This window comes from Petaurus breviceps, unplaced genomic scaffold, assembly GCF_028583685.1.
Source record: "Petaurus breviceps papuanus isolate PSGF00001 unplaced genomic scaffold, PetGlider_PUasm1.0 90692, whole genome shotgun sequence".
NCBI classification, from domain to species: domain Eukaryota; kingdom Metazoa; phylum Chordata; class Mammalia; order Diprotodontia; family Petauridae; genus Petaurus; species Petaurus breviceps.
In genome coordinates this window covers 1,145,016-1,171,846 of record NW_027187313.1, presented here as the reverse complement: position 1 = coordinate 1,171,846, position 26,831 = coordinate 1,145,016, and the positions used below count along the sequence as shown (strand labels likewise).

Below are 26,831 nucleotides of genomic sequence, written 5' to 3'. Positions count from 1 at the left end.
AGAGAGAGAGAGAGAGAGAGAGAGAGAGAGAGACTGAGACAGAGAGAGAAACTGAGAGAGAAAGAGACTGAGACAGAGAGAGGGAGGAATGAAGGGAGAGGGGAGAGAGAAAGAAAGAAAGAGAAAGAAAGACTGAGGAGAGAGAGAGGGCTAAGAATGAGGTATTCTGGGCACTGGAACTTTTCAGAAAAATCAAAGTAAATCCTTTAAGCATTGAACCTTTTTTTATATCCTTTTTTGAGACATTCTTGATAGAATCTATACTTGGCAGAGTCTGTGCTGACTTTAGCAGACCATGGAATCTGATTTCTTGAATCTCATGATCTCATGTCATCTCACTTGCCCTCAATAAAATGAACAATTGAATTAAAGTTCGAAGTGGACTTCTACTAGAATCATTTGCTTGTCTTCAGTAAAATTGTCTTTATTGGAGTCCTTTGAAGAGGCAGCATAGCATAGTGGTTTTAGATATAGAGACTTTGGACATGAGTCCAGACCTAGCCTTAATAGATAATGTTCTGAATGTGATTGGAGGGCTAGCAATATAGATTTTGAGCAGGAAGAGATCTGAGATGTAGCATTGAAGAAATTGAGGCCTAGAGAGCTTAATAGAAAGAATTCCATTGCCCAAGTTCACACAGCTTGTAACCTCCTTGTCACCTTCCAAGCAATCTTTCACTTAAACTTAACTGCCTTTAACTCTGCAAAGTGAGGAATGCCACATCTCAAGTGGTGGTGGTGGGGGGGGGGTGTCACCTCACCCTTTTTCACAAGGAAATATTGCCATCTTCTGTATATTTAGGATATTGCTGCTACAAGTTCCTGATGTCAGGTTGAATTTTTGTAACTGTAGGCTGTGATTGTTGTTGTGTTTGTCCTGTTTTCAAAGAGGACCGTGTCATCAGGAAGATGATGACATGAGTTGTAGTTGACTTTGATTTGAGTGAGGGAGGGCTGTACAAGGTCACCAGCCTCAGTTTCTCCTCCAGAGCCATCTGGGTCCAGTGGCCCGATATTCATCAGGACAACTGGAGATGGCCCAGGATGCAATGGGAGACCCTAACTCTTTTAGGCTAAGGCCTTTTCAGGTTCTCACTTTGAGTGAGGTAATGCCCATTCAGTGAATAGACAGATCTCTTTAAGAAGTGAGTCAAGGGATGGCCCCTTTAATTAGAAAAAAAGAAAACAGAGAGGGGAAGATTGTCTGGGTTGCTAGTACCAAACAGAAAACTGACATTCACTCTGAGACAAGAGGGTCCAAAATATAGCCATTAAGTGAAGCTTGGGCAGGGACTCTAATAACATTACATTGAGATACATTACAAAATAATATTGATTCTATATTTTGACAGACAGGAAATAGCTTGTTTTACTGATGTGACAGTCATTCCTAAATCCGCTTGCATAACTAGTCCACTGATTTGTTAGGGCAAAAATCAAAATTAGTAGTATGGCCTCATAAAAGAGGATAAAACCAGTTTAAAGAAAGTCTAGGGATTCAATTAAGCAAAGTTATCCCTTGGGAACTTAAAGATGCATAACACCAACTCCTACCTGGATGAGGTAGGCACAGGGACAGCCCTATGCTTCATGAAGAAGAGGCATGATTCTTGATTGGCTAAAAGAATGTTGAGTAAGATGCTTTGTACCTGGAAGGACAGATACTTGACCTACTTTGCCTGGATGGGAGTGGGTGTTATAGATGAAAATGTTAGGATTGAAGAAAATGCAAAAGAACTGCAAAGGTTTATATGTGTGTGTGTGTGTATATATATATGTATGTATGTATATGTATATATATATAAAACATGCTCTTTTCACCATCAAGGATCGTTAAAACCTCATTTCATAGTCCTAGCTATATTAATGGAAGACAAAGAATTGGCACCAAAGGGAACCAAAAAGAAAATACAGCTTAAAAGTTTACATGGAGGAGGTTTTTGCTGGAAGTGTTTGAGAGCACTGAAGATTAGATTCATGAGATATAGGAAGAAGGGGAAGATACCAGAGGTGTGGGAAAAAATATTAGACCTTATCAATACTGAAAACTCAATAAGAAGGTATCAAAACCATTCATCCATTTGATTATTTTTACATCAATATACAGTTTTTATGAAGATCATGCACCAAGAATATCTTTAATGAGAGTATTAGTAAGTAACAGGCAGGCTTTCATGAAAATGATCCATTTTATTGTCATGCTATTGACTGAAAGAATTAAAAAATACAATATCGGGGTGGCTAGGTGGCACAGTGAGTAAAGCGCCAGCCCCAGAGTCAGGAAGACCTTAGTTCGGTTCTGGCCTCAGACACTTAACACCCACACAAAAAAACTAGCCATGTTACTTAACCCCACTTGCCCTCCAAAAGGCATAAATAAATAAATGATGCAAGATCCAATTCTGCTTATTGTTTATTGATTATACAAAAAATCCACACTTGATTTGGTAAGACAAAATGCTACCAGAAAAACAATTTTCCAGCGAGGTGCCTGCCGTATATAACATACACCAAAATTATTCAAGATTCTTTGAAAGATATAACAGAGATAAGCATGTCTAATGACTCTCTGATTGTTAATATCAAGTGATTCACAAATCAAGGTCACATATGCTCACCTATGATGTTTGCCACTATTATTAGGATGACTTCCAGTGCAGAGTCTAAATTGAAGAGAGATTCTGTCTCGAGAGTGAGACCCTCCAGATACTCCTGTTTGCACATGAGTCCTAGAGCACTGTGATGTCTCCTGGAAGAAATCTGGAACCATTCAACAGAGTCTAACCTAACCATTCACACAGAAAAAAACCCAAGTGAATGGAGAATGCCACCTGTTATCCAGAGTATGGCAAGGCAGTTAGATGAACAACTTATAGAGCTTATCATATAATATTTGTGTATGTATATACACACATATACATCAATGCAACGTAACAATACATATCTACAAATATGTATATATACATATATGTCTTAAATGGGCACTGCAAATGAGGAAGTTGGGTCCAGAATTAAACCGTAGAGTAGGCTGTATTGCCCTTTGGTAAATTACAAACTTCCTTAATGACCACAAATTTCTCCCTGCAAAAAAGGTACATTTAAAAAATACCAACATTCTGTCAGTGTTACTTTGTGGCTGAGTCATGGAACTCTTGAGTCTTCAAAGAATTAAAAATGAGCATCACTCAAACAGCGATAGAGGAAGGACATGATAGGTATAAGCAGGCTGAGCTACATAACAAATTAACTTGAGCCAAAATCTGAGTAAAGGATGTCTTCCTGAAAATGTATGATTGAAGAAGATGGACTGGTCATGGGGTGAGAGTGAACAATAAGTGGTGGATAGTCCATATGCTCCAGCAGTAGTCTTGTGATGTTAGGAGAAAGTGAAGAAGGATACAGTGAGTGAACCTTCTGGGGTGAATTTATGGAAGGATATGGACGGGAGTTGCATAGAATGGGCGGTCATGGAGAAATTGCAATCTGCATCATTGGGAGGATTTTTAACAGATCAAAGATAATTTTGAGTATTTGAGTGTGAAGTAATATAATTGGGAATGACTCATTGTATCTAGTTCCTGGCTAAGAATTCAAAGAAATCAGACTAAAAACTGATGTATAGAGATGGTTAAGTAGTACAAAAAGGGTTATTTAGTATTAAATCATCAGCATACTTCCATTTTTTATTCTGGAGAAAAATTTCAACAATCCTACTTAATGCTTTTTTCCCCATCTTTATTTTTAGGTTACAACAAGTATTTTCTAAGCTTAACTTCTGCTTTTGAAATGTGGATATACAAGATGGAAAGTGACCATCCAATTTCTTCAATGAGTTCAGGGGACTGGAAGACACTTCATGGAAAAATTCCTGAATTGCTCAGTTTACTGGATGGGATGTTAGACACCATTGGTGTTGTCCCATTGACTGAAGAGCAGATAAAGAACAATTATGTACCGTAAGTGAAAAGTTTTACCTTAATTCTGCTTTCATCTTAAACAATTTCAACAAATATTAATTAAGAGTCTACTGTGTGAGGGGCAGCTGGGTGGTACAGTGAGTAAGAGTGCCAGCCCCAGAATTGGGAGGACCCAGGATCGAGTCTGGCCTCAGATACTTGACACCCACACACAAAAAAAACTGGCCGTGTAACCTTGAGCAAGTTACTTAACCCCAATTGCTTAAAAAAAAAAAAAAGTGTACTGTGTGCAAATGCTGAGCTAGGTTTTGAGGAGGTCCAACAATTGAACAAGATAGTCTCTACCATCATGGAGCTTATAGTTTAGTCATGACATAGATACAAAACAATCACTTAACAAAAATTTATTAAATACCATGGTCCAGGCATTATGTTAAATCCTGGAGATATAAAGAAAAAGCAAACACAGTCCACACCCTTAAGGACCTTACATTCTAATGTGAAAAGACAACATGCACACAAAGAACTAGACTATGAAATAACATATGGTAAGTGTTTAAAAAAGTACAAACCAAGTATTATGCAAATCCCAAGGGGAAAGAATCATTTCTGTGTGTTGGAAATGGATCAAGAAAAGCTTCCTAGAGGAAGTAAGTAGTTGAGCAGAGTCCTGGGATACAGGTAGAATTTCAGTTGGTAAAGATGGGAGAAGGGGAGGACATTCTGGGCTTAGGGCAAAGCTTAAGCCAAGGGCTATTTAATCCATAGCCCAGCATCCACTAAAATGTGGGCTCACATGAATTGGATATAACCTTGGGAGTTACCTTAAAAAGTCAGTTTTTCTTTTTGGCTGGTTATACTCCCATCTAGAGTTTAGTCTTGGAAATCTCTGAATATAGCTTTCACAAATGTGGATAAAAGGATGCCTAGCTCCTATATAAGTACTCAAAGGAAAAAAACATGCATATCAGACACAGAATAGCCTTCATTTTCTCTCACACAAAAATAAGACATAAAGAAGTCCATAGGGGCGGCCAGGTAGCACAGCGAGTAAGAGCACCAGCTCCAGTGTTGGGATGACTTGGGAATCAAATCCGGGCGCATATACTTAGCACCACACCCAGAAATAACTGGCCGTGTAACCTTGAGCAAGTTACTTAACCCCGATTGCTTTAAAAAAAAAAAAAGTCCATAAACAAGTTGAGGTAACACATAGACTAATTCTCAATAGCCCATAAACAACCGAGAACAATTATTCTTACCTATATTTGGGTTCTATTTCTCAGTAGGAACTTCCACACTCAACAGCACCCTATTTCTACCTCCCTCAGAAAGTAACTTATCTTAGGATTTCCACTGGGGTAAAGCTGATGCTTTGGTGGATCTCTCTCTCTCCCATAGGGTGCTACCCAGTCCCTTACACACTCATAGCGACACATTGTGGTTTTAAATTTGGTCTCCTCCCAGAATGGAAGCACACTTTGGTGCCACAGGAAGGCACCCGCCTTCCTATAGGACCTCCATTGTCTGGATAACTAATGGCAGTTATAGGGAGCAAAGTGCAGATATTCTGATCTCCCATATCATGATTTGAACCTCTTATTGGGTAATCTTCTCTAATAGACTCAGGAACACATTCTTCAGGAACTTCTATTTCTTTTATGCTTCTTTTTTTGGAGGGCAATTGGGGTTGACTTGCCCAAAGTCACATGGCTAGTAAGTGTGTCAAGTGTCTGAGGTCAAATTTGAACTCAGGTCCTCCTGACTCCAGTGTTGGTGCTCTATTCACTATGCCACCTAGCCACTGCAGGAACTTCTATTTCTAAGAAGGCTAGATCTCTGAACTCTTGAATTTAGTGTTACTCTTAAGGCAGTCTCCAGTAAGTCTCCTTTCTGTAGACTAGATTTAAGGATAACACTGCCTAGGTAATCAAAATCTACTTCTTCCCTCCCCCAGCACACAAGAGAGAGGGTTGGGTTCGGGAACCTTTTCCATAAAGTCTCTCAGTGGTGGGTGGACATGTACAGTTTCCATGTGCTTTTCCAGCTGTTGCCATCTCTTGGTCTAGAAAATTGAATTTACAAGTAGTTTCCTACGTTTAGAATGCTATGGGAGGATACATTGAGCTCCCATGTATGTCTGCTCCTAAGGAAGCCTTTAATAGCTCCAGTGGGTAGTGTGTATAGACATGCACAACCTCTCCTGTCTCTACTCCCCCCCCCCACCTCCACCTAGGACATAGCACTTAGATCTACTTTTACCTCCATGAAGCATCTTTCTGAAAAGTGCCAAAAATGGTTTGTCAGTTTTCGTTAATATGCCAGCACAGTGGGTGGCTCTTCCCAACAGAGCCCATCCTCTCAGGAGTCTGAGTCAAGCAATTTGTCTCAGGCAGCCCAAATCACTGAGATTTAAGTGGAAGTTGTCTTAACAAGGTACAGGTGGTTACTTCCACACTCCATAGGTAGAGTCATGGACAGTCAAAGGTCCCAAACAAAAGTTCACCAATACTATGAGCTCATCAAGTTGATTGGGGAACTCACCTGATCAACTCCTTTATAGTAGTAAATGGGGAGTAGTATCCTTTTGCTAGAATGGGAATAAGACTGGAAAGGTAAGACAGAATAGAATGCCTTTGATGCCAGACTTAGGAATTTTCATTTTATTCCCCTTCTTTTGTGGGGATTTTCTGTATCATCTCCTCAGTTTTTATTTGGAAAGTAATACATTAGATTAAAAGTGGTTTGTGTAAGGAAGATACTTCTTATAGTAAACAAGCAACACTAAAAAGATAGATCTACATAGGTCAAAGTGAAGCATTGACTATTGGTAGTTGTCTAGTGATTTGGTAGAGTGTGAGTAATCAAACCAAGCAACCAAGAAAATAGTCATCACCACTCTACTTTGAACTGTATAGACCTGGCCAAAAAACTGTTCATCTTTTAGCTAATAGTTATTTAGATATGTATTTTCAGAGTTGAGTCAATTCTCTAAAGTTTACTTGATGTTTCCATCAGGGTAGTCCAAAGTGATGTGTTTTATTTGATACAACAATGGATTTTGACCATATCTCATGGAACTGATAAGGACAACTGTGAGCTTCATCACCAAGTATGTATCAATCATCCAAGAGTCCACCCTAGTGTGTTGTGAAACATAGCTCGCCCTGCATAAAAGATGGAGTTCCAGAATGTTATAGATGGAAGGGATTCTTTGTTGTTCATTCATTTTAGTTGTTTCTGATGCTTTGTGACCCATTTGGAGTTTTCTTGGCAAAGATACTGGAGTGGTTTGCCATTTCCTTCTCCAACTCATTTTACAGATGAGAAAACTAAGACAAGCAGGGTTAAAGTGACTTGCCCAGGGTCACACAGCTAGTAAGTGTCTGAGATCATATTTGAACTTCGAAAGATGGGTCTTGCTGACTTCAGGCCCTGGCACTCTACTGTACCACCTAACTGCCCAGGGGAAGGGATTTTAGGGCTCACCTATTCACACCTTAGCTCCATTTTATAGATGAGGAAACTGAATCTCAGGAAGGCATGACATAACATGGCTAGGAGATTGGAACCTAGGTCTTCTGACTCCTAGTCTAGGGTTCTTGCAACACTGAGAGAAGAGGGAAGTGATGTAGGAGCCCCTCAACTTATTAGCTTTGGATTTAAAAAAAATTAGAATAGTGCTATTTCTTCCAGAAGGGAGTCCTAGAGTCTATAACAAGTATTTTTAGTTTTACTCTTTATCTGCCAAAGGTCCAATATCATGAATGTTACTCTTCCTCTGGCATTGTGAACATGGCTGCGTTTAGAATTGACTGCACTTGGTCAAAGTGGTTACATGAGGTGTCAGTATCCCTTATACAGTGTGATACCTAGAGCTAAGCACAATGCTGTTGATGGGGTCTGGCCAAGGCAGTGTCGAGCATGATTTTCACATCCATCCTTCTGTATGCTAACTCATTTTGAGCTTCTCATCCACTAGGTATCCCCCTCTAAGTCTTTTTTCATGAGAACTGAATTATAACCACATCCCCCAGATCCAACTCCTTCTATATGGTACTTTTGCAGCTGATTTAATGTAACAAATACATTTATCTCTATAAAATTTCATCTTGTTAGCTTATCAGCAGATCCAATCTCTTGAGATCTTTTGGGAGCCCAGTCCTGTCATCCTATGTATTAATTATCCTTTTCATATTTGCGTCATTTACATATTTCAGAAGCAGGCTGTTTATGCCTTCATCTAGTAAAAATCAGCAAATTTTCACCCTGTATAAACAATCAGTTCTGCTCTAATGTTTGTTTTGAAAACATAAATTTGTTCCAAAACAATTTATATATTAGGGAATAATTTGAGTATAAATAGAATTTCCTATTTGCTTATGTATGATTTCATCTGTAAGAAACAGCAAGAACCTAGAAAACTGCACCACTTTACTTTAATGTATAAGCTACAATCTTTCTGATGCCTGCCTCCTCCTTTGCATCCCAGAGTTGGACTCACCAAAGCTGCCTTCTCACCTGTAAGCTATCAACTTGCCCAGCCCAGGCCCACTGGAACTGTGGGATCCCCCTCATACTCATCTACAATCATCCCATTTCCTTTCTCCGGGGCTCAAGATTAATCTTGATTTGGGAACCTCAGCTCTCAGAGGGGGGTTATTTCCCCCCCTGGAACACTCTCAAGGTGTTAACTCTCATCTTTATTCTCTTTATCGCTATTTCTACTTCCCCAATAAGCACCTATGTTATAGTAAACTTTGTGGATCTTTTCTAATTTTTCTTTAATTTGTTTCTTTCCTTACATTTTTGTTCTTAGATACCTTTTGAATGACTTTTCATAGTTACATCTCTTGCCAAGTTTTCGTAAAACTTATTCTACCTCCACTGCTTTTCTCTGCTTTATAAGATGATACTGTTCATGATTGCCCATCATCCTTACAAAAGATTTTGTAAGCGTTTTCATTCTATCTAGTATTGCCTCAGCTACCACCTCTCTCTTCTTTACAACTTACACATTTGCTGATTTAGACACTTTCTGAGCTTTTTTGGTCTTGTGGTAATATACTTATAGCAGCTAAACCTCTCTATGAAACTCTTTTAACCAGCATCAATGTCACTTCTAAAGTTCACTTCCAAAGTCTCATTGATGGTTATTTGTTTAAATAGTCCAGGATTGACTTGCTTCAATTGTACACCATACCTTTCTATTTTTATTTCTTATTGCTTTTTTAAAAAAATTAATTTTGATCTTTGCCCTGACAAATTGGTAGTCTGACTATACACTAATAACTTGCCTCAGGCATAACTACTGCATCATAACAAGTTTGGTTTCTGTCAAAGTATAATCAATTTCTTTTCTTTTTTTTCTTTGTTTTTTTTTGTGTGTGATGTTATTTGGTAGTTGCTATGTTCAACACCTACCAATTCTTTTCTCAAGGGAAGTGTTAGTAAGACAAAAGCATGAGACTTCTGTGTTACCTACAAGTCTTTCACCTGTCTCATACCCTTTTTCTCCACTTTACTTTTCCATATTTTTCTTGCCACCCTCATTGTTTCCCTCATTTGCACTGAAGTCTCCAACTGTTAGAGTGTTTGTTGATGATTTTTTGGGAAGAATTTCTCTATCTAATTGTAGCCCACATTCTAAAATTCTGGCCATATCAATAAGAAAGGAGAACTAAATCAAAGATATAAACATATAGCAAAGAGGAGACAAAATTATGCGTATTTGCAGGAGTCATGGTATTGTACTGAGAAGATCTCAGAGAATCAGCAGAGTAACTCATCGAGATCCTAGAAATAGCTTCAACAAAGTAGAAGGCTAAAAAATAAATTCACAAAGTCATCAGCATTTCTATGTAGTACTAACTAACGAGAAGCATTCGATTCAAAATAACTACAAAATACATAAAGTATCTGGGAGTTAGTCTATCTAAACTCTCTAGAAATAAAAGATGACAAATAATTAGAGTCAGAGTTTATGATTTGACAGTACGCCATAATAAAAATCACAATACTACCAAAATTTATTTACAGATTTAATGCTGTAACGATTACATTGCAAGGGAACATTTGGATATTGTTTTCTAAAACATATCCAAACTCATTTGAAAGAACAGAAGATCTAGAATCTCATGGGAAATAATAAGAAGTATGAATGAAAGAATAAGCAGCAGTCATCAAAGGTATTTGGTGCTGATAAAAAAACCAAACACACTGATGAGTAGAAGAGTCTAGATAAAAGAAGGGCCCAGAAGCAACAAAAAACAGTAGCCCAACGTTTGCTAACCCAATGACATAATGGGTGTGTGGGGTGGGGGAGACGGAGGGGAAGGGAAGACTCTCTTTTAGACAAGAACTGTAGCAAAAATTAGGAAGTAGTTCAGCAGAAAAGAGACTTATCCAACATCTTACATTCAGCACCTAGGTAACACATTGGCTAGAGCACAGTACTTGGAGTTGGGAAAACCTAATAGCAAATGTGGCCTCAGGAACTTATACTGTGTGAACCTGGGTAAGTCACTTAACCTCTGTCTGCCTCAGTATCCTCATCTGTAAAATGAGGATAATAATAACACCTATCTCCCAGAGTGGTTGTGAGGATGAAATGAAATAATATTTATAAAACTTTGCAAACCTTAATGCACTATATGAATGCTAGCCATTTATTATTATTTTGCATATATCACAACAATCCATACATGAATACAAGATCCAGATGTAAAAGGATATGTCATGAAAATATTGGAATAAGAGGACATACTTTTCACAGCTATGGCTACAGGGAGAATTCTTGACTGGAAGGGGTAAAGGAGACATAAAAGATTATTTTTATAAAAATTAAAAGCTTTTTCATAGAGTAACTGTAGAGAATGGAAAATATTTGCATTAAGTATATCTAATAAGGGTCTGACATCTAAGTTAGGTAGGGAATCAACACACATACATAACACCCAACAACTAATGTGGCCAAAGGACATGAACAGTTTTTAAAAGAATTGCCAAGTACACATGGCCATTTTAAAACATGCTCCCTTTTAACTGTAAGAGAAATTCAAATTCCAAACAAGCCTGAGGTTTCATCTCATTCCCTAAAAATTAGCCAACTGACAAAATGAGGACCATGTCAACATTGGAAGGGCTATAGAAGGACAGCCAGATACATATTTGTTAAGTATCTACTGTGTGACAGGTGTTGTGACGTACTGGTGGTGAAGTTGCAAATTGTTTCAGCAATTCTGGATATCAATTTTGAATTGTTTGGTCATTTCAGTCATGCCCAACTCTACATGACTCCATCTGGGGTTTTCTTGGCAAAGATATTGGAATGGTTTGTCATTTCCTTCTACCATTCATTTTACAGATGAAGAAACTAAGGCAAACAGGATTAAGTGACTTGCCCAGGGTCACACTACTAGTAAGTGTCTGAGGCCTGATTTGAACTCATGAAGATGAGTCTTCCTGACTTCAGGCCCAGAACTCTATCCACTGTGTCACCTAGCTGCCCATACCCAATTTAGAATTAACTCAGAAAAATGACTAAACTGTCCATACCCTTTTACCCAGGGATTTTAATACTTTACACATGTACCAAGGAAGTTAAAGACAGAAAGAAGCGAAGGTCCATTATACACCAAAATATTAAAAATAATCTTTCTGGTAGACAGGTATTTGGGAATGGCTTAAAAGCTATGATATATGAATATGATGGAATATTACTATGCAGTGAGAAATAACAAATTCATAAATATATGATAATAATGATAACCCTTATAGAATTAAGTTTTACAAATATTATCTCATTTTATTTTATTTTCACAATAGCCCTGGGAGATAGGTGCTGTCATCCCCATTTTACAAATGAGGAAACTGAAGCAGATTGGTTAATGATTTCATTAGCTATTGACCAAAGTCATATTTGAATTCAGGTCTTCCTAGATCCAGGATTATTCTAACCACTGTGTCATTTATATGTGGTGAGATTTGTATGATCTGATACAGAGTAAAATAAGGAAAACCAGAAAAACAAGATAATTGATTAAAGGAATGCAGTGAAAAGACCACCAAAAGAAAAAGTGCTTTTGAATAATTTAAAATACTGCTGTTGTTTGTTTGTCTTTCTTTCTCAAAGAGGACCAATGACATCAAGAAGGAGTGGTCTTGATTTGCAAGTGAATTGGATTTAAGTGAGGCAGGGCTGTGCAAAGTCTTCAGCCTCACTCTCTTTGGAGCCATCTGGGTCTAGTGGCAAGATATAGATCCGGACCAACTGGAGATGGCTCCGAATACCGAGGGAGTCTTTGACCTTTTTAAGCCAAGGTCTTTCCCAGGTCTCAGTTTGTCTGAGGCAACACCTATCAGTCTGGGTGGGGAAGACTCTCAAAGTTTCTGGCCAGAACAAAGACAATTGCTATTCACATTCACTCTGAGCCATCAAAACCTAAATCATGACCAAGTGAGGCTTCAGCTGGGACCTATTGTTGACCAATCAGTGAGAGCCAGAGTGATTTGGGTTTAAGGCATGGTCAAGTAAGTCCATTTGAATCCCAATGGGCTTTATCAGAGTCTGGTTTTTCCGTGCTGTGTTTCAAGAAATCATAAATGAAACTACATGGGGCAAAAGAGTTAATGGTCTCAGGTTTTTTTTTTTTTAATGATAGAATAAATAAGTAGGGAAGAGGAAAAAAAATCTAGCCTATAAACCCCAAGATACCTTGCAAGTTTTCACCAATCAAAACTTACATTCCTTGTGACAGAGTACCTATAGGTAAGGGTATGATTCTCTCTGTGGACAGAGGGAGAGGAAGGACAGCAGGGAGGGGAAGGAGAGGAAGGGAGGAAAGGAGGAAGAAGCAGCATTATCCAACTGGAACTGACCAGTTGAGTCCCCAGTGGGGCAGCTACTACTACTCACAGACTGTTGTTTGTCCTTCCTTCTCAAAGAGACCTAATGACATCAGGAAGGTGATGCCATGACATGCAAATAAATCGAATTTAAGTGAGGGAGGGAGGGCTGTGCAAAGTCACCATCTTCACTCTTTGCTCCAGAGCCATCTGGGTCCAGTGGTAAGCCATAGATCAGGACAACTGGAGATAGCCCCCAATGCAGTGGGAGCCCTTGGCCTTTTCAAACTAAGATCTTTCCCAAGTCTCATTTTGTTTGAGGTAACACAGTCAGAGAACAGATAGTGAAACATATCTCCCTTTTTCTGGAGAGAGCCTAGAAGGAGACTAACAGGGAAATGTTTTCTGTATATTGTTAGATATGTTCACAGTATGGAATATTTTTGCTTAATTGTTTTTCTTTGTTAAAGAGAGGGTTGAACCTTGGGAAGCTGGGGTAGGAAGGGGGCTTTCCCCAGAAATAACTGTGATATAAAAAGACTAAAAGTATAAATGAGGTTTTTATTTTTTTTTAAGGATCATTTCTTGACCAGGAAGTATGGGTTGGCACATGCAGCAGTGCCTGCAAGAATTGTTAGTGTTCATTCCCTCTTCAAGTTACTATGTTTCTATTTTCTCTTTTTCCTGTTGATCTCCCCTTATTAGGATGTAAACTCCTTGAGAACAGGGATTGTTTTGTTTTGCTTTAATCCTTTCATACTCAGTTCTCAACATGGGTACCTTAAGTCTAGTAGATGATTTTAAAATTGTCAAGTTGGACCAGCTGGTTAAAAATAATCCCTGATAGCAATTGTACTTCTTCATATGCAATTTTCTTTCCAGTTGTATTTGTCCTAAATATTCTCTGTGTAAGATGAAGGATTTGATGTGTTTGAAGGACCTTAAATAGCACTTGTTTTTGTACCTTTTGGGCGTGTTTGTGCTGCAGTGTTATGTATTCTAGTTATCTGTGTACCTCTCTGCTTCCAGATCCTTGGCTTTTGGTTTCAGCTTTAGCAGACATACAGCACAGACTATTTGACTGCTTTGCTGATACCATCCAACTATAAAATGGAAAAAATAAAGTCTGTTCTTGAGTATTTCATAAGGATGGTATAAGAGTTAATGAATAATTCCTCTAAATAAGTATGTTATTTCAGTAAAGGTATACATCATGTTTAATACTGAGTAACACTACAGAAAAAGAAAAATAAAGAAATGGTGTCTTTGTTTACTCTTCTTTTCTCCAGGTCAGTTTGTTTTGGGAGCAGGGCTAGATTAATTGGAGAGTTAGCATACACAGTAGAATAGAAAGAGAATGGAACTAAGGGTAAAAAGTCTTGAATTCTGGTGCTGACTCATCCTGGACCCTGAAATTCCATTGTGATCATGACTTCCTCTTCTTTGCCTGTCCCACCCTCACCCAGAATTTACTCATATATATACACACATATATAATGTATATTGCATATAATATATAATATATGAATATATAGAAATAGATGTACATGTATACATATATACATAGGTATGTGTGTGAATGTATGTATAGGTATCCATACTATGCATACTTATATACTCCTATTTACCAGTTCTTTCTCTGGAGGTGGATAGCATCTTCCTTCATAGGTCCTTTGTAGTTAATTTGAATATTTATGATACTCAGAATAACTTAGTCATTCACAATTATTCTTCAAACAAAATTACTGTTATTGTATACAGTGTCCTCTTGGTTCTGCTCATTTCATTCTTCATTATTTCATGCAAGTATTTCCATGTTTTTCTAAAATCAACCTGTTCATTTCTCATAGCACAGTAGTATTATATAACAAGTGTTTTTTTTTTAAAGAATATATCTTATTATGCTGATATACTTTCCATTGCACTTCCTTCTGAGAAAAGTCCTCTTTAAATGGCTATAGAACAGTGTCCTTTATCAATGTCCTAAATAAACTTAGAGATAGGAAGACAGACATGTCATATGCTGTAGTGAGAAAAGGAGACTGGAGCTATGTTATAAATGAAACTAGATAGTGGATTTCATTTCACCAAGCACCATAGGATCATTAAAGTCCGGGCCCAAGTCAAAGCATATCTCCAACACCTAAATGCATCATAACTTTGACGAATTTTAAATGGTTCATCTGAAATCTAATCTTTAAAAAAAATATTTTTCTTCCCACAGGTGAATGAACTCCATATAGCTATGATTAAGTGGATGATCAATCTGTTAATCTTAATGGTACCTGACTGCAGTGATGAGCATTCCCTCCCAAAGACTGAAGTAGATGCCAATGAAGAGGAAACTCATCTCCATACAGGCATTGCTATGTTGGAAATAGAAGGCATGTCACTGGCAAAAATGTTGAGCCGATTCTCTATCTATATATGCAGGTGAAACTCTGACGATTGATTTTGTATCTATAAAGATAAAACAGACATAAAGTAAACAGTGATAAAGCTACATTAATTTAACCTTGAAATATATTTTCAAGAAAGAGATTTGTACTTAACCCCATACTGTTTTCTTTTTAATTTAAAGACATTTTTATAAAAAACTTGGATAAGAGGTAGTTAGGTGGCACAGTGAATAGAGCAGCAGCCCTGGAGTCAGGAGGACCCAAGTTCAAATCCGGCCTCAGACACTTACACTTAGTAGCTGTGTAACCTTGGGCAAGTCACTTAACCCCAATTGCCCTGCCTTCCCCTTTCAAAAAAAAAAAAGCAAAAACTTGGATAAAGGCCTGTATGACATGCTTATCTAATTTACAGAAAACTGGGGAAGAATATATGTCACATTTGGTAACAGAATCAGGATCTCAAAAGATGGCTAGAGCACTGGTCTAAATCTAAGAAGATGAAATTGAAGAGGGATAAATGTGAAGTATGCACTTTGGTGCAAAAATCAACTTCACAAGGACAAGACAGGGGAGTATGGCTGGGGAACACTTTGTTTAAAAAAGATACAGGAGTTCTGTATGCTCAATATTAGTCAGTGTTATAATATGGCCACCAAAAACAAAGCAAAACAACCTAATACAATCTTGGGCTAAATTTAAAGAATCCTAGCTTCCAGGAATAATGAGGTGATAGACTCATAGTACACTGTCACTGTATGTTCATGTCTTGAGTATTGTGTTCAGGTCACAGTTTAAAAAGGATATTGATACAGCCATATGAAAAAAATGCTCTAAGTCCTTAATAACGAGAGAAATGCACATTGAAACAACGCTGAGAAAAGGCAAAGTTAGAATGGCAGAATGAGAGGAAACATTTTTGTGTAGCTTTCCCAATATACCTCTTCCACAACAACCTAGAAAATGTGTCAGACCAAAATCTAATTGGGAAAGCCAAGAAAGAGTCACAGTGAGTCTTTTTTTCCTACCCAAGGACAGTTTAGGAAGACAGATGTAGAGGTCTGTGGATACTACATAGGTTGGCAGCAGCTGCAATGCTGGGATCAGGAGCATTCCAACACTCCCAGAGAGAGAAAGGGAACTGGGGTAGTGTACCAGGGCAGAAATAGATTCCAGGGCACCTTTGAATTAGCATGAGGAGCAGAAATGGCTAACATTCATCAGCCCTGTCATCCATTTCCCAGTTCTGAATCACAGATCCAGCATGGAGAAGAATGGCCACAACTGATTTTTGGCCCCTAGCTAAGTACTGAGCACAAAACAAATTTCAGAAACCTAGCTAACTGGGTTTAACTCTGAACCAGGAGTAGTGTAACAACTCTGTTCTAACCTTTAGCCCAACACATTAGCCTACAGTGGAAAAACAAGGGCAGGAGACTGAGGCCGAAAGGGAACCAGTAAATCAGTTACTCTGAACCTACAGAACCTCCCAGTGGGCTAATAGCAATTGAATCCATCAACAATCTGCTGAAACTCGACTACACACAAGCCAGTAGACTAAAACCTGGGTCAAGAACTTATAGAACCCAGGCTAGGAGGGTAAGGAACAGATCTCTCCCTGGACTATGCCACTTTGGAAGGCCCCTAGATTGAACTGTGAAAGCAGAAGAAGCTCAGGCCAGAAATCCCCCTTCTCCTGCCTCCAGAAGAAAGCAGATAACAGATAATAAAGAAAACACCTACAACACTAATGTAAAGTCAAGAAGTAGGTTGGAAGAATGAGCAAACCAACAAACAAAAAGAACCTGACAACAAAGAGCTACCATCATCATGTTGCAATTGAAGTAAAAGTAGACTGAGGTACAAAGTTCTGAGCACAACAAATTTATTAGCAAAGCATGAATTTACCAATAAATAGGATCACAGCAACTCAGCAAGCTAAGACCTTAAATGAGGACTGACAGATAATTATTATAGACAAAAAAAGATTATCCAAAAAAAAAAATAGAAAGCATTCGTAGATGGGGAAAACAACATGACTGGTTACTTTTAAACTTAGAGGGGAAGACTGAACTTCTAGACTGATAAACTTCTGAACTTAACTCAAAAATATAACTTAATCAGTTACATAAAATGTTAGTGGTTGATACAAAACAGAAATACTTCAATTTTCTCAATGACAAGGAAGTTGACAACTACTTGAAAACACCTACAAGCAAAGCCTCAAAAAAACTGAAAGTAAAAAACATTGAACTATTAAATAAAACTAGGAGCTGGCTTTTTTAAGAGAGCAATAAAATAGGTAAACCACTGGCTAATTTAATTTTAAAAGAATTTTTTTTTTGCCTTTTTTGGAGGGCAGTTGGGGTTAAGTAACTTGCCCAAGGTTACAAGGCTAGTTTTTTTTTTTTTTTTTTTTTTTTGGTGTGTGTGTGTGTTAAGTGTCTGAGGCCTGATTTGAACTCAGGTCCTCCTGACTCTAGGGCCGGTACTTTACTCACTGTACCACTTAGCCGCCACAATTTAATTTTTTAAAAAGAAAGAAGAAAACCAAATTACCAGTATCAAAAACGGAAAAGGTAAATTTACAACCAATAAAGGTGAACTAAAGTAATTATTAGGAGCCATTTTGCCCAACTATATGCAATAAAACTACCAATCTTAGTGACATGAGTGAATATTTACAAAAATACAGATTAATTAATCCCAGATTAGCAGAAAAGGATATAGGATTAAACAATCCTATCTTTGAAGAAAAAAAAAGAATTTGAAAAACCTTTAAGTGAATTCTTTAAGAAAAAAATCCCCCAGACAAGATAGGTTTACAAGCAAATTCTATCAAACATTTAAAGACCAGTTAATCCTAATGTTACATATTGTTTAAAAAATATATGTAAAGAAGGAATCTTACCAAATTCTTTCTATGACATAAATATGATCTTGATGCCTAAACCAAGGAAAGTCAAAACAGAGAAAGAAAACTATAGACCAATTTCCCTATTGAATATTAATGCAAAAATTTAATTAAAATACTAACAAGGAGATTACAACAATTTATCACAAAGGCCATACACTATGAACACGCTGGATTTGTACAAGGAATGAAATACTGGTTCAATATCAGGAAAACTATAAGCATAATTAACCATATTAACAATAAAAACAACATAAATCATGATTATTTCAGTAGATGCGGAACAAAATATAACATCCACTCTAGTTTATAGTATCTTGATTTCTCATATAGTCACTAGTTTCCATTTGCTCCAATCTAATTCTGAAGAAATGATTCTCTTCAGTGAGCTTTTGAGATTCTTTTTCCATCTGGCAAATTTGGCTTTTTAAGGCATTCTTCTCCTCATTGCCTTTTTGAGCCTCTTTTGCCATCTGAGTTAGTCTATTTTTTAAGGTGTTATTTTCTTCAGTCAGGTTGTTGACTCTCATTTCATAATTTTCTTGCATTGTTCTCATTTCTCTTCTCAATTTTTCTTCTGCTTCTCTTATTTGATTTTCAAAATTCTTCTTAAGCTCCTCTATGGCCTGTAACCAGCTCGTATTTTTCTTGGAAGCTTTTGGTGCAGGAGTTCTGACTTCACTGTCTTCCTTCTATTCCATTCTTTGATCCTTTTTGTCCTCAAAATAGGAGTCTAACGTTGGATTCCTCTGTTTGCTTTGCTTCCCTCATGTTTACTCATGTTGCCACTCAATTACTTGACTTTTGGGCTTTTTGCCACAGTAGGACTCTGCTACCAGACAGGGGAGCTACATACAAAATGCTGGGGTTTTCTCAGCTGCTGAAGGTATTAGTTGGGTGCCCTGTCTGAAGCCTCCACACTCTGGCAAGCTGGTCACACACCCCAGGACCTCCACCCTAGACCACAATCCAGATCCAAGCAGGTTAAAGCAAGAGCAATTATCCCTAAGACTGGTTGCTTGGTCCCCCTACAGTTTGCAGGCCAGGAGCTAAAGCTGCCACATAGCAGTGGCCGCGCAGCAGCACCTTAGTGGCTTCTCCCTCCAGGGGATAAAGGCCAACCGCACTCTCAACTACTGGATCCCAAAGTCCACACTGCACTGACCTCTCACTTTGTCCTTAGCATCTATGGGTTGATAATTCTGGAAATCACCACAGCTGCTGGTGATCTGAAGTCCCTCCATCCGGGGCTGGTCAGGACCACCATGGGGCTAAACTCTGGCTCCCGGGCACTAGGGTTGGCTCCCAGAGTGCTCACTGGCTGCTCCCTGCCAGCCTGCCGGGCTATCCTCAGCAGGAGATTAACTACTCTGTGTCATTTTGTGTGTTCTGTAGCTCCAAAGTTTGTTTAGAATTACCTTTTACGTGAATTGGAGGTGGTGGGAGCTGGAGCCCAGCAGAAGCCCTGTTTCTACTCCTCCATCTTGACTCTACCCACACTCTAGTTTAAAATAATAGAATAAATGGAGTTTTCCTTAAAATGTTAAATAGTATCTATATCTAAGAGCAAACATTATCTGTAAGGGAGAAAAGCTAGTAACCTTTCTATGAAGATTAGGGGTAACATAAGGATATACATTATCACCATGACATTTCTGCTAGAAATTTTAGTTATAGCAATAAGACAGGAAAGAAATATTGAGGGAATAAGCATATGTAGTAAGGAAACAAAATATCACTCTTTGCAGATAATAAGGTGATTTATTTATTTTATTTATTTAAAGGATCCTAAAGAGTCAACTAAAAAATTCACCAAAACAATGAACAACTTTAGCAAAGTTAAAGGATAGAATATAAACCCACATGTCTGTATATCAATAAAACCCAGCAGGAAGAGATATTCCATTTAAAAAACTACAGATAGTATAAAATACTTGGGAGTCTATCTGCCAACACACACACACACACACACACACATATACACACACACAGGAACTGTGTGAACACAAATAATTGGAGAAATATTAATTGCTCATGGGTAGGCCAAGCCAATATAATGCTACCTAAATTAATTTACTTATTCAGTGCCATGCCAGTTAAATTACCAAAGAGTTACATTATGAAGCTAGAAAAAAAAGTAACAAAATTCACCAGAAAGAAAAAAAAGATCAAGAATATTAAGGGAATCAATGAAAAAAATGCAAAGGGAGACTAGCAGTGATCTCAAACTATATTTTTTCAGTAGTTTCAGTCATATCCAACTCTTTGTGACCCTATTTGAGGTTTTCTTGGCAAATATACTGGAGTGGTTTGCCATCTCCTTCTCCAGTTCATTTTATAGATGAGGAAACAGTTAAGTGACTTGCCCAGAGTCACACAGCTAATAAATGTCTGAGGCCAGATTTGAACTTATGAAGATAAGTTTTCCTGATTTCAGACCCAGCACTCTATCCACTGTGCCATCTAGTTGCTCAAACTATACTACCAAACTGTAATCATTGAAAAAAAGAAAAAAAATAGTATTGGGTAAGAAATAGAGCGGTTAATCAAGTAGAATTGTGGGTATTGTTATTTTGAGTCCTTTGAAAGGTACCTTAACTCAGGTTAATAATGGTTATTCTATAGAAAATCTCCCAAAGTTTCTAGTTTCCTATTCACTTCATGTATAAAACTCAAGATGCTGTTATGATAATTTTTCATTGTTGATTTCCTTTTATTAATTTTTATTATGTCATTCCTCCAGGAACATTTTGGCTAACTGAAGCTCATTTTCTGTTAATATTAACTTTGCCTACCTAAAACCTGATTCATGGAATGATAATATTAAGGGAAGACTTTTTTGACATTCCTCAGATAAGAAACCAAAAGGGATTTTTGTTTCCCTGAGGTGATTTAGCTATTTTTTTTTAAAGCTATTGGGGTTAAGTAACTTGCTCAAGGTTACAGGGCCAGTTATTTCTGGGTGTGGTGATGTGTCTGAGACCGACACTGGGCTGGTGCTCTTACTCCCTGTGCTACCCAGATTTAGCTAACTATTATGAAATGATTCTATTGGCTTTGACGCTAGTTATTTTTAAGCAATATAAATTTCCCTTCTCAATCAACAGATTGTGAACTTTCTAAATATAGTTTAATCTGTAACTTGACTTAGTTTATAGAGTTTAACTAGATTTGTTTTGTGTGTGATGAAAAATCTCATCTAAAATTTAATCAAGAACATGAACTCTTAGGATAGGAACAGGAATTTATTCTCTTCCCAGGGTGAAGAGGGCACTTTACAAAAGTCAGAACAAGAATATATACCCTAATGGGGTCCCTTCTCTCATTGGTTGGGGGGGGGGGCAAGCTCAAGTCTTGGCGTGAACATCTTCCCCAGCGGTAAACAACAGAGGAGACTGCCAAGGAGACTGATTGACAGCAAGGGAAAGGGAGGAGGGGCCCGCAGAGGTGGGAAATCTGAAAGCGTCCTGAAAGGGCTTGCTGCTGATTAACTGCAGAAGAAGAAGTGGGGGAAGGGGGAGGGAAGTTCTGAGAAGTTTCACTTCCCCCACGCATAGTTTCCTTAGGAGATATTTGAGATTATGATTCTGTTTAATTAATTTTGTTAAAATTCTATGGCCTAAGAGGATGTACTAGATTGCTGTATGTGGAAAATTATTTTTTTGTCTCTCTGACATAATTTTGCCTATAAAAAAGCCTCCTTGAAGTCCTTGGGGGCAGCCAGGTGGCACAGTGAATAAATCACCAGCCCTGGAATGAGGAGGACCTGAGTTCAAATTCAGCCTCAGACACTTGATACACTTACTAGTTTCATGACCTTGGGCAAATCACTTAATCCCAATTGCCTTGTCTTCCCCCCTCCAAAAAAAAAAGTTCTAATCTTTGTTCAGGGTTCTTTTTCTACCTCCTAAGCCTGTGCTTAATCATATTAAAACTTAGATTTTTACTTCTATAATTTCTGTATTATGATAACTTACCACATGAACTCAAAAGTGAAATATTTCTTCCATAATATAACTAACACTTTTACTTTAGTCAACCAAAAAATTATGGTCTGGGTATCCTTTTTAATGAATATTTAATAAATCATAGAATCTTTGACATCTTGCCCAACCTGAGGAAATGGTGTCTGAAATTAGGGTTCACTAAATAGTAACCTAATAATAACAGCTCCTCAAATTCAGAAAGTTGAGTTCTCAACCATTCGGATTTAAGCTCTTTCTGTGTGTGTATGTGTATGTGTGTGTGTGTCTCCCCATAAACATACATACATATATTTGTACACACACACATATACCATGTTATTAAATGGTAGACAAGATACAAACATTCAGTACCCTAGAGTGTCAATATAGTTTTCCTTGCTAGGTCAGTATTAAAGAATTATTGATTACTACAACAAACTCTCTTTTCTTTGAAATTTAAACCACTAAAATGCTCCAATAAAGCTCATGCTTTGGGAATATTCTGTTTCCTCAGTTGTTGCAAAAGCACAGTGGCAGCAATGGCCGTGAAGAAAGCAGCTTCCTTAAATCCAAATGCTAATAAGGATATTGAGGATCTGGCAAAGATTAAGGTAATCTTCCTTTCAATATATGCATAAAAAAGTAATTCCCCACCCATTTTATTCTAGATTGTAGTAACAGGGTTAGTCCAGGAATAATTCACTTAAGAAGTTTAGAGCCCAGCATGGATTCAAAAGTTTCTGTCCAGTAAAATAAACCCAATCCCCAAACTCTGCTAAATCCCAAAGGCTAAATTCTAAAATGTTGAATGGTGAGTTGAGGACAATGTCCCGATGGCCATGCGGCTTTCCAGATTGTTTCTGGTTCTTTCCATTCAGGTCATCAACACGCCATTTTTTTTCCACATTATTTTTTTCTCTAAAAGAGAAAAGAGGCAGCTAAGTGGTTCACTGGACTTGGAGTCAGTATGATGTACATTAAAATTCTGCCTCATTTAGCTGTATGACTCTGGGTCTGAGTCAGTAAGCAGTAAGTGCCCATTATACATCAGGCACTGTGCTAAGTGCTACTGGGAATAAGAAAGGCATAAAAGAGCCCCTGCCCTCAAGGAGTTCACCAACCAATAGGGGAAGACAACACATGAAAAGAAGCTGGAAAGTGTGTGTGTGTTGTGTCTCCTCAAAAAGAGGGTTGGGAGAAGTTCCCAAGATGGCTACCCCACCCTTATTCTTTCTAAAGAGAAGTAAGAACTCCAGGGGTAGGGATTACTGAGGAAGACTAAATATTTCTGTAGATCATGAAAGCCAGAAGATTAGGTGAGTTGGAAATGAAGTCATTTAGCCTCATTCTTCCTTTTTTCCCTTATTTCGAAAATGGGGATAAGAATAGTAACTACCTCCCAGGGTTATTATGAAAGTAAAATGAGATAATATTTATGAACTCTAATGCACTATGAAAATAATAATTATTATGACTATTTTTAGAAACAGGCCTTTATTTTAACTTGTTTGGTCCTCAGAAAAGCTGGAGTATGAAAAGCCAGCCTTCTTTCTTCTATACTTTTCTCTCTCCCTGAATGTCTCTCTCTCTCTCTCTCTCTCTCTCTCTTGTTTTTGGGGACATACTTATCCACTTTTTGATCTCCCTGAGAACAACCCCAGCTTTAAAAACTCTCACCACCATTTTTCCCTCATGTCAAAGGTTATCTTTTATATCTCCTTCCTCCTGGAAGCTGCTGTCAGCTAACTGTTAGTTGGAAAGGATCCAGTAATTTACAATAAGTGAGTGACAATGGCTCAAGGTGTTATTCCTTTTAGATTAACTTGTATTTAATAAGAATCTTTATCTAAAGGAATGAATTTCTAATGGTATAATTTTATATTAACAGAGAAGATAATTGTGGGCACCAAAGTCACTCACATACATAGCCTTATATTCTGTATACTCATGAGGCCAGAAGTAGATGGTTATCTAAGTGGAGAAGAGATGATAAGGTTCACAGATTAAAAAAAAAAAGTGAAGGAATTTATCGAGCACATACTTTGTACCTAGAAAAAGCAACACTTCCTAAATATTTATTCCAGTATACGTCATCTTTCCTCATGGTAAATTGTGTTCTAGTAGCTATTTGTTTGATGAAAAAAAATTCAACAAGCTATGTTACCATCTGTTAGAGTGCCACATCCACCTTTATTACATGCATCTTCATAGGGTCAGTAAATCACCAAGACTTTATTAAGCACTTACTAGGTGCCAGATATTGTGCTAAGTGCTGTCTTCAAGTTTTTGAAGTACTTTCAGGTAGAAGATGTATTAGATTTGTTCAGCTTTGCCCCAAGAGGTAGAATTAAATAGGACCAATGGGTAGAAACTGCAGAGAGGCAGACTTTGGATCCATATAACAAAAATTGGGGTCATTGCCTCTTGGATACAGTCATTTTCGAGTGTTATGGGAGAAATGTTTCTCTTCTGAGTTCATTTGGCAAGTAACTTGCAGAAAATGTATCTACCACAACCTAGAAATTATAGAGGTAAAAATCTAGGTTTTATTATGCTTAAGCATAGATTCAGATTTCAGACAAAAAAAAATAATCCTAAAAATTTAAGATTAAAAAAGTAAAACCTGAATGACCATTAGGATTCTACCAAGGCCCCTTATAGACAAAATTACATCAGCGTGACAGAGAAAAACGTCTTTTATATATTGATTGTACACTTAACACTCTTATTATAAGAGTCAGGTTTTGGTCAAATGAGGTTAATATTAATAGAAGCTAACCAAAAATTGAAGGAAGAATGACTCTGAGCCCCAAATAATAAAAATTAATGACTTTAGGCCATTAAAAAAAGAAAAGCAGATTTCTAATCCTCTAGAGTTCCCAATCTCTTAAATTCACAAGTTTGCCTCCCATGCTGGAAATGTCCATCTCAGGACCTCTGGTCACCTGTGCTCAGGCCAAAGATGGGCTCATCTGCATAAGTACCTGTTCTATCATGCCTTTGAAGGTCTACTGAGATGTTGACTCTTCCTGCATCAGTGGCCAATATTTTCTGATAAAGCTTTGATGCAACTGAGGGGTAGATGTTGGGGGGCAGAGATAGGTTGCCAAATCATAAACTCCTAATTGTGCCTGTCTTTTATCAAGGGGTTCACTAGAAAGTGTTGGTGGCAAATGTGTCACCAGAAGAGGTTCAGCTCCAAGGATAGCACAGGTTTCACCATAAAAGGTCCACTTCCAGGCATACTGGATGAGGCATACTCTGTCTAGCCAGAGCTGATTAGAGAAGTCGGATCCCTCTAATTGCACGCATTATAACTGTGAATATTAAAATCACCAGGAATTATTACAGGGCTTGGGGCAGAGAAGAAGACTTCAAACCAGCTGTTAAGTATTGAGGAAGGAGCAACTGTCCTGGAAGTCAGAAGATGACAATGGCAAGAATTAGGACAGAATGAGACAATAAGCCTGAATTTCAAAAGGGGTTGTTGCATGATAGTGGCAGAGCAAGGATTCTTTTATACATGGCAATGGGGAGTATGCCCATCCCTCCTCCTGACACAGTGAGTCTGGAGCCACAAGAGAAGGAGCAGCCAGCATTTAGTAGTCCCCTGTTAACTCATGAATCCAAGACAAAGTCCACTATTTAGCATTTAAAGTTCTTCAAAATCCAGCACCTTATCTTTCTACTCTTCTCATACCTTCCCTCCCTTTTATATACTCTAGGATTCAGCTTCACTGGCCTGCTTCCTATTTCTTGAACATGGCCCTCCATTTCCCATCTCTGTACCTTTGCCTTGGCCATTTCCTATGCCTGGAATGCTCTTACTCCTCACTTCTGCCTCTTAGTTTGCTTGGCTTTTTTTTTTTTTTAATGGCTTAGCTCAAATCCCACTTAAGTAATCCCTCTAACTGGAAATGATTTTGCCCTGTGAGATCATGTAATGGTAATAGAAATTTGAAGATCTTCCCTCCCCCTTAATAAGCCTAAGTTGAATTTGAGGACCTTTCCTGATCTGAAAATATACTCTGCTTCCTAATAGGCTGTATGTGCTGACCTGGAGCCTGTGGTGGGAGGCTTGTTTTCAGGAAGGCACAATTTTTGTTACTTTGAAGTCAAGTGAGTCATTAGGGTTGTTATGTTCTCTGACCCTGGAGAGGGCTATATATACCTCTGAGACAAGGTTTTACTTTGGGGTTCACATTGGGAAGAGTTGTGTGATTTGGCCTGATGAGACTCTGGGAAGCCCTTGAGCCCCCTGGCTTTGAAAACCCAGATGTTGGTGCTTCTCTCTCTGGTGACTAACTAGGTATGGATGTAATAGTTAGACAGTTAGAAGCCCTGTCTGTTGAATTGTGTTATTTTCTCTTTTTTTTTTTTTTTGCTTTTTGGAGGGCAATTAGGGGTTAAGTGACTTGCCCAAGGTCACTTTTGGTTAGTTTTTGTGTTAAATGTCTGAGGCTGGATTTGAACTCAGGTCCTCCTGACTCCAGGGCCAGTGCTTTATTCACTGCGCCACCTAGCTGCCCCCTTCTCTATTTTGGTCTGCTTGTAACTTCTGTTTGTATTCTCTGAAGTTCAGTGTGCTGACTTTTTCCCCTGAACTAGGTAAATGATATATGTTTGATTGATTAAAATAAGATTGTTAACCCATTTTGAGTTGCTTTCCTTTAGAAAATCAGACCTAAGAACCTGTGCTAGCAGCCATCCTGGGTATGCTAGAGTGCTTGCTGCTACAGATCACTTAGTACAGTGCCTGACACATGGTGGGTGCTTAATAAATGCTGGTGGA

At 38.0% G+C, this 26,831-nt stretch overlaps 1 protein-coding gene across 1 annotated transcript in view; it reads left to right on the top strand.

Annotated features, from left to right (window-relative positions):
* AXDND1 (axonemal dynein light chain domain containing 1) overlaps positions 1-26,831 on the top strand; it is a 136,145-nt gene that overhangs the window by 90,009 nt on the left and 19,305 nt on the right. Inside the window, exons 17-20 of the mRNA XM_069065463.1 lie at positions 3,746-3,956; positions 6,936-7,029; positions 14,989-15,197; positions 22,554-22,650. Of these exons, the coding sequence (XP_068921564.1) occupies positions 3,746-3,956; positions 6,936-7,029; positions 14,989-15,197; positions 22,554-22,650 (611 nt within the window). The remainder of the gene's footprint in view (positions 1-3,745; positions 3,957-6,935; positions 7,030-14,988; positions 15,198-22,553; positions 22,651-26,831) is intronic.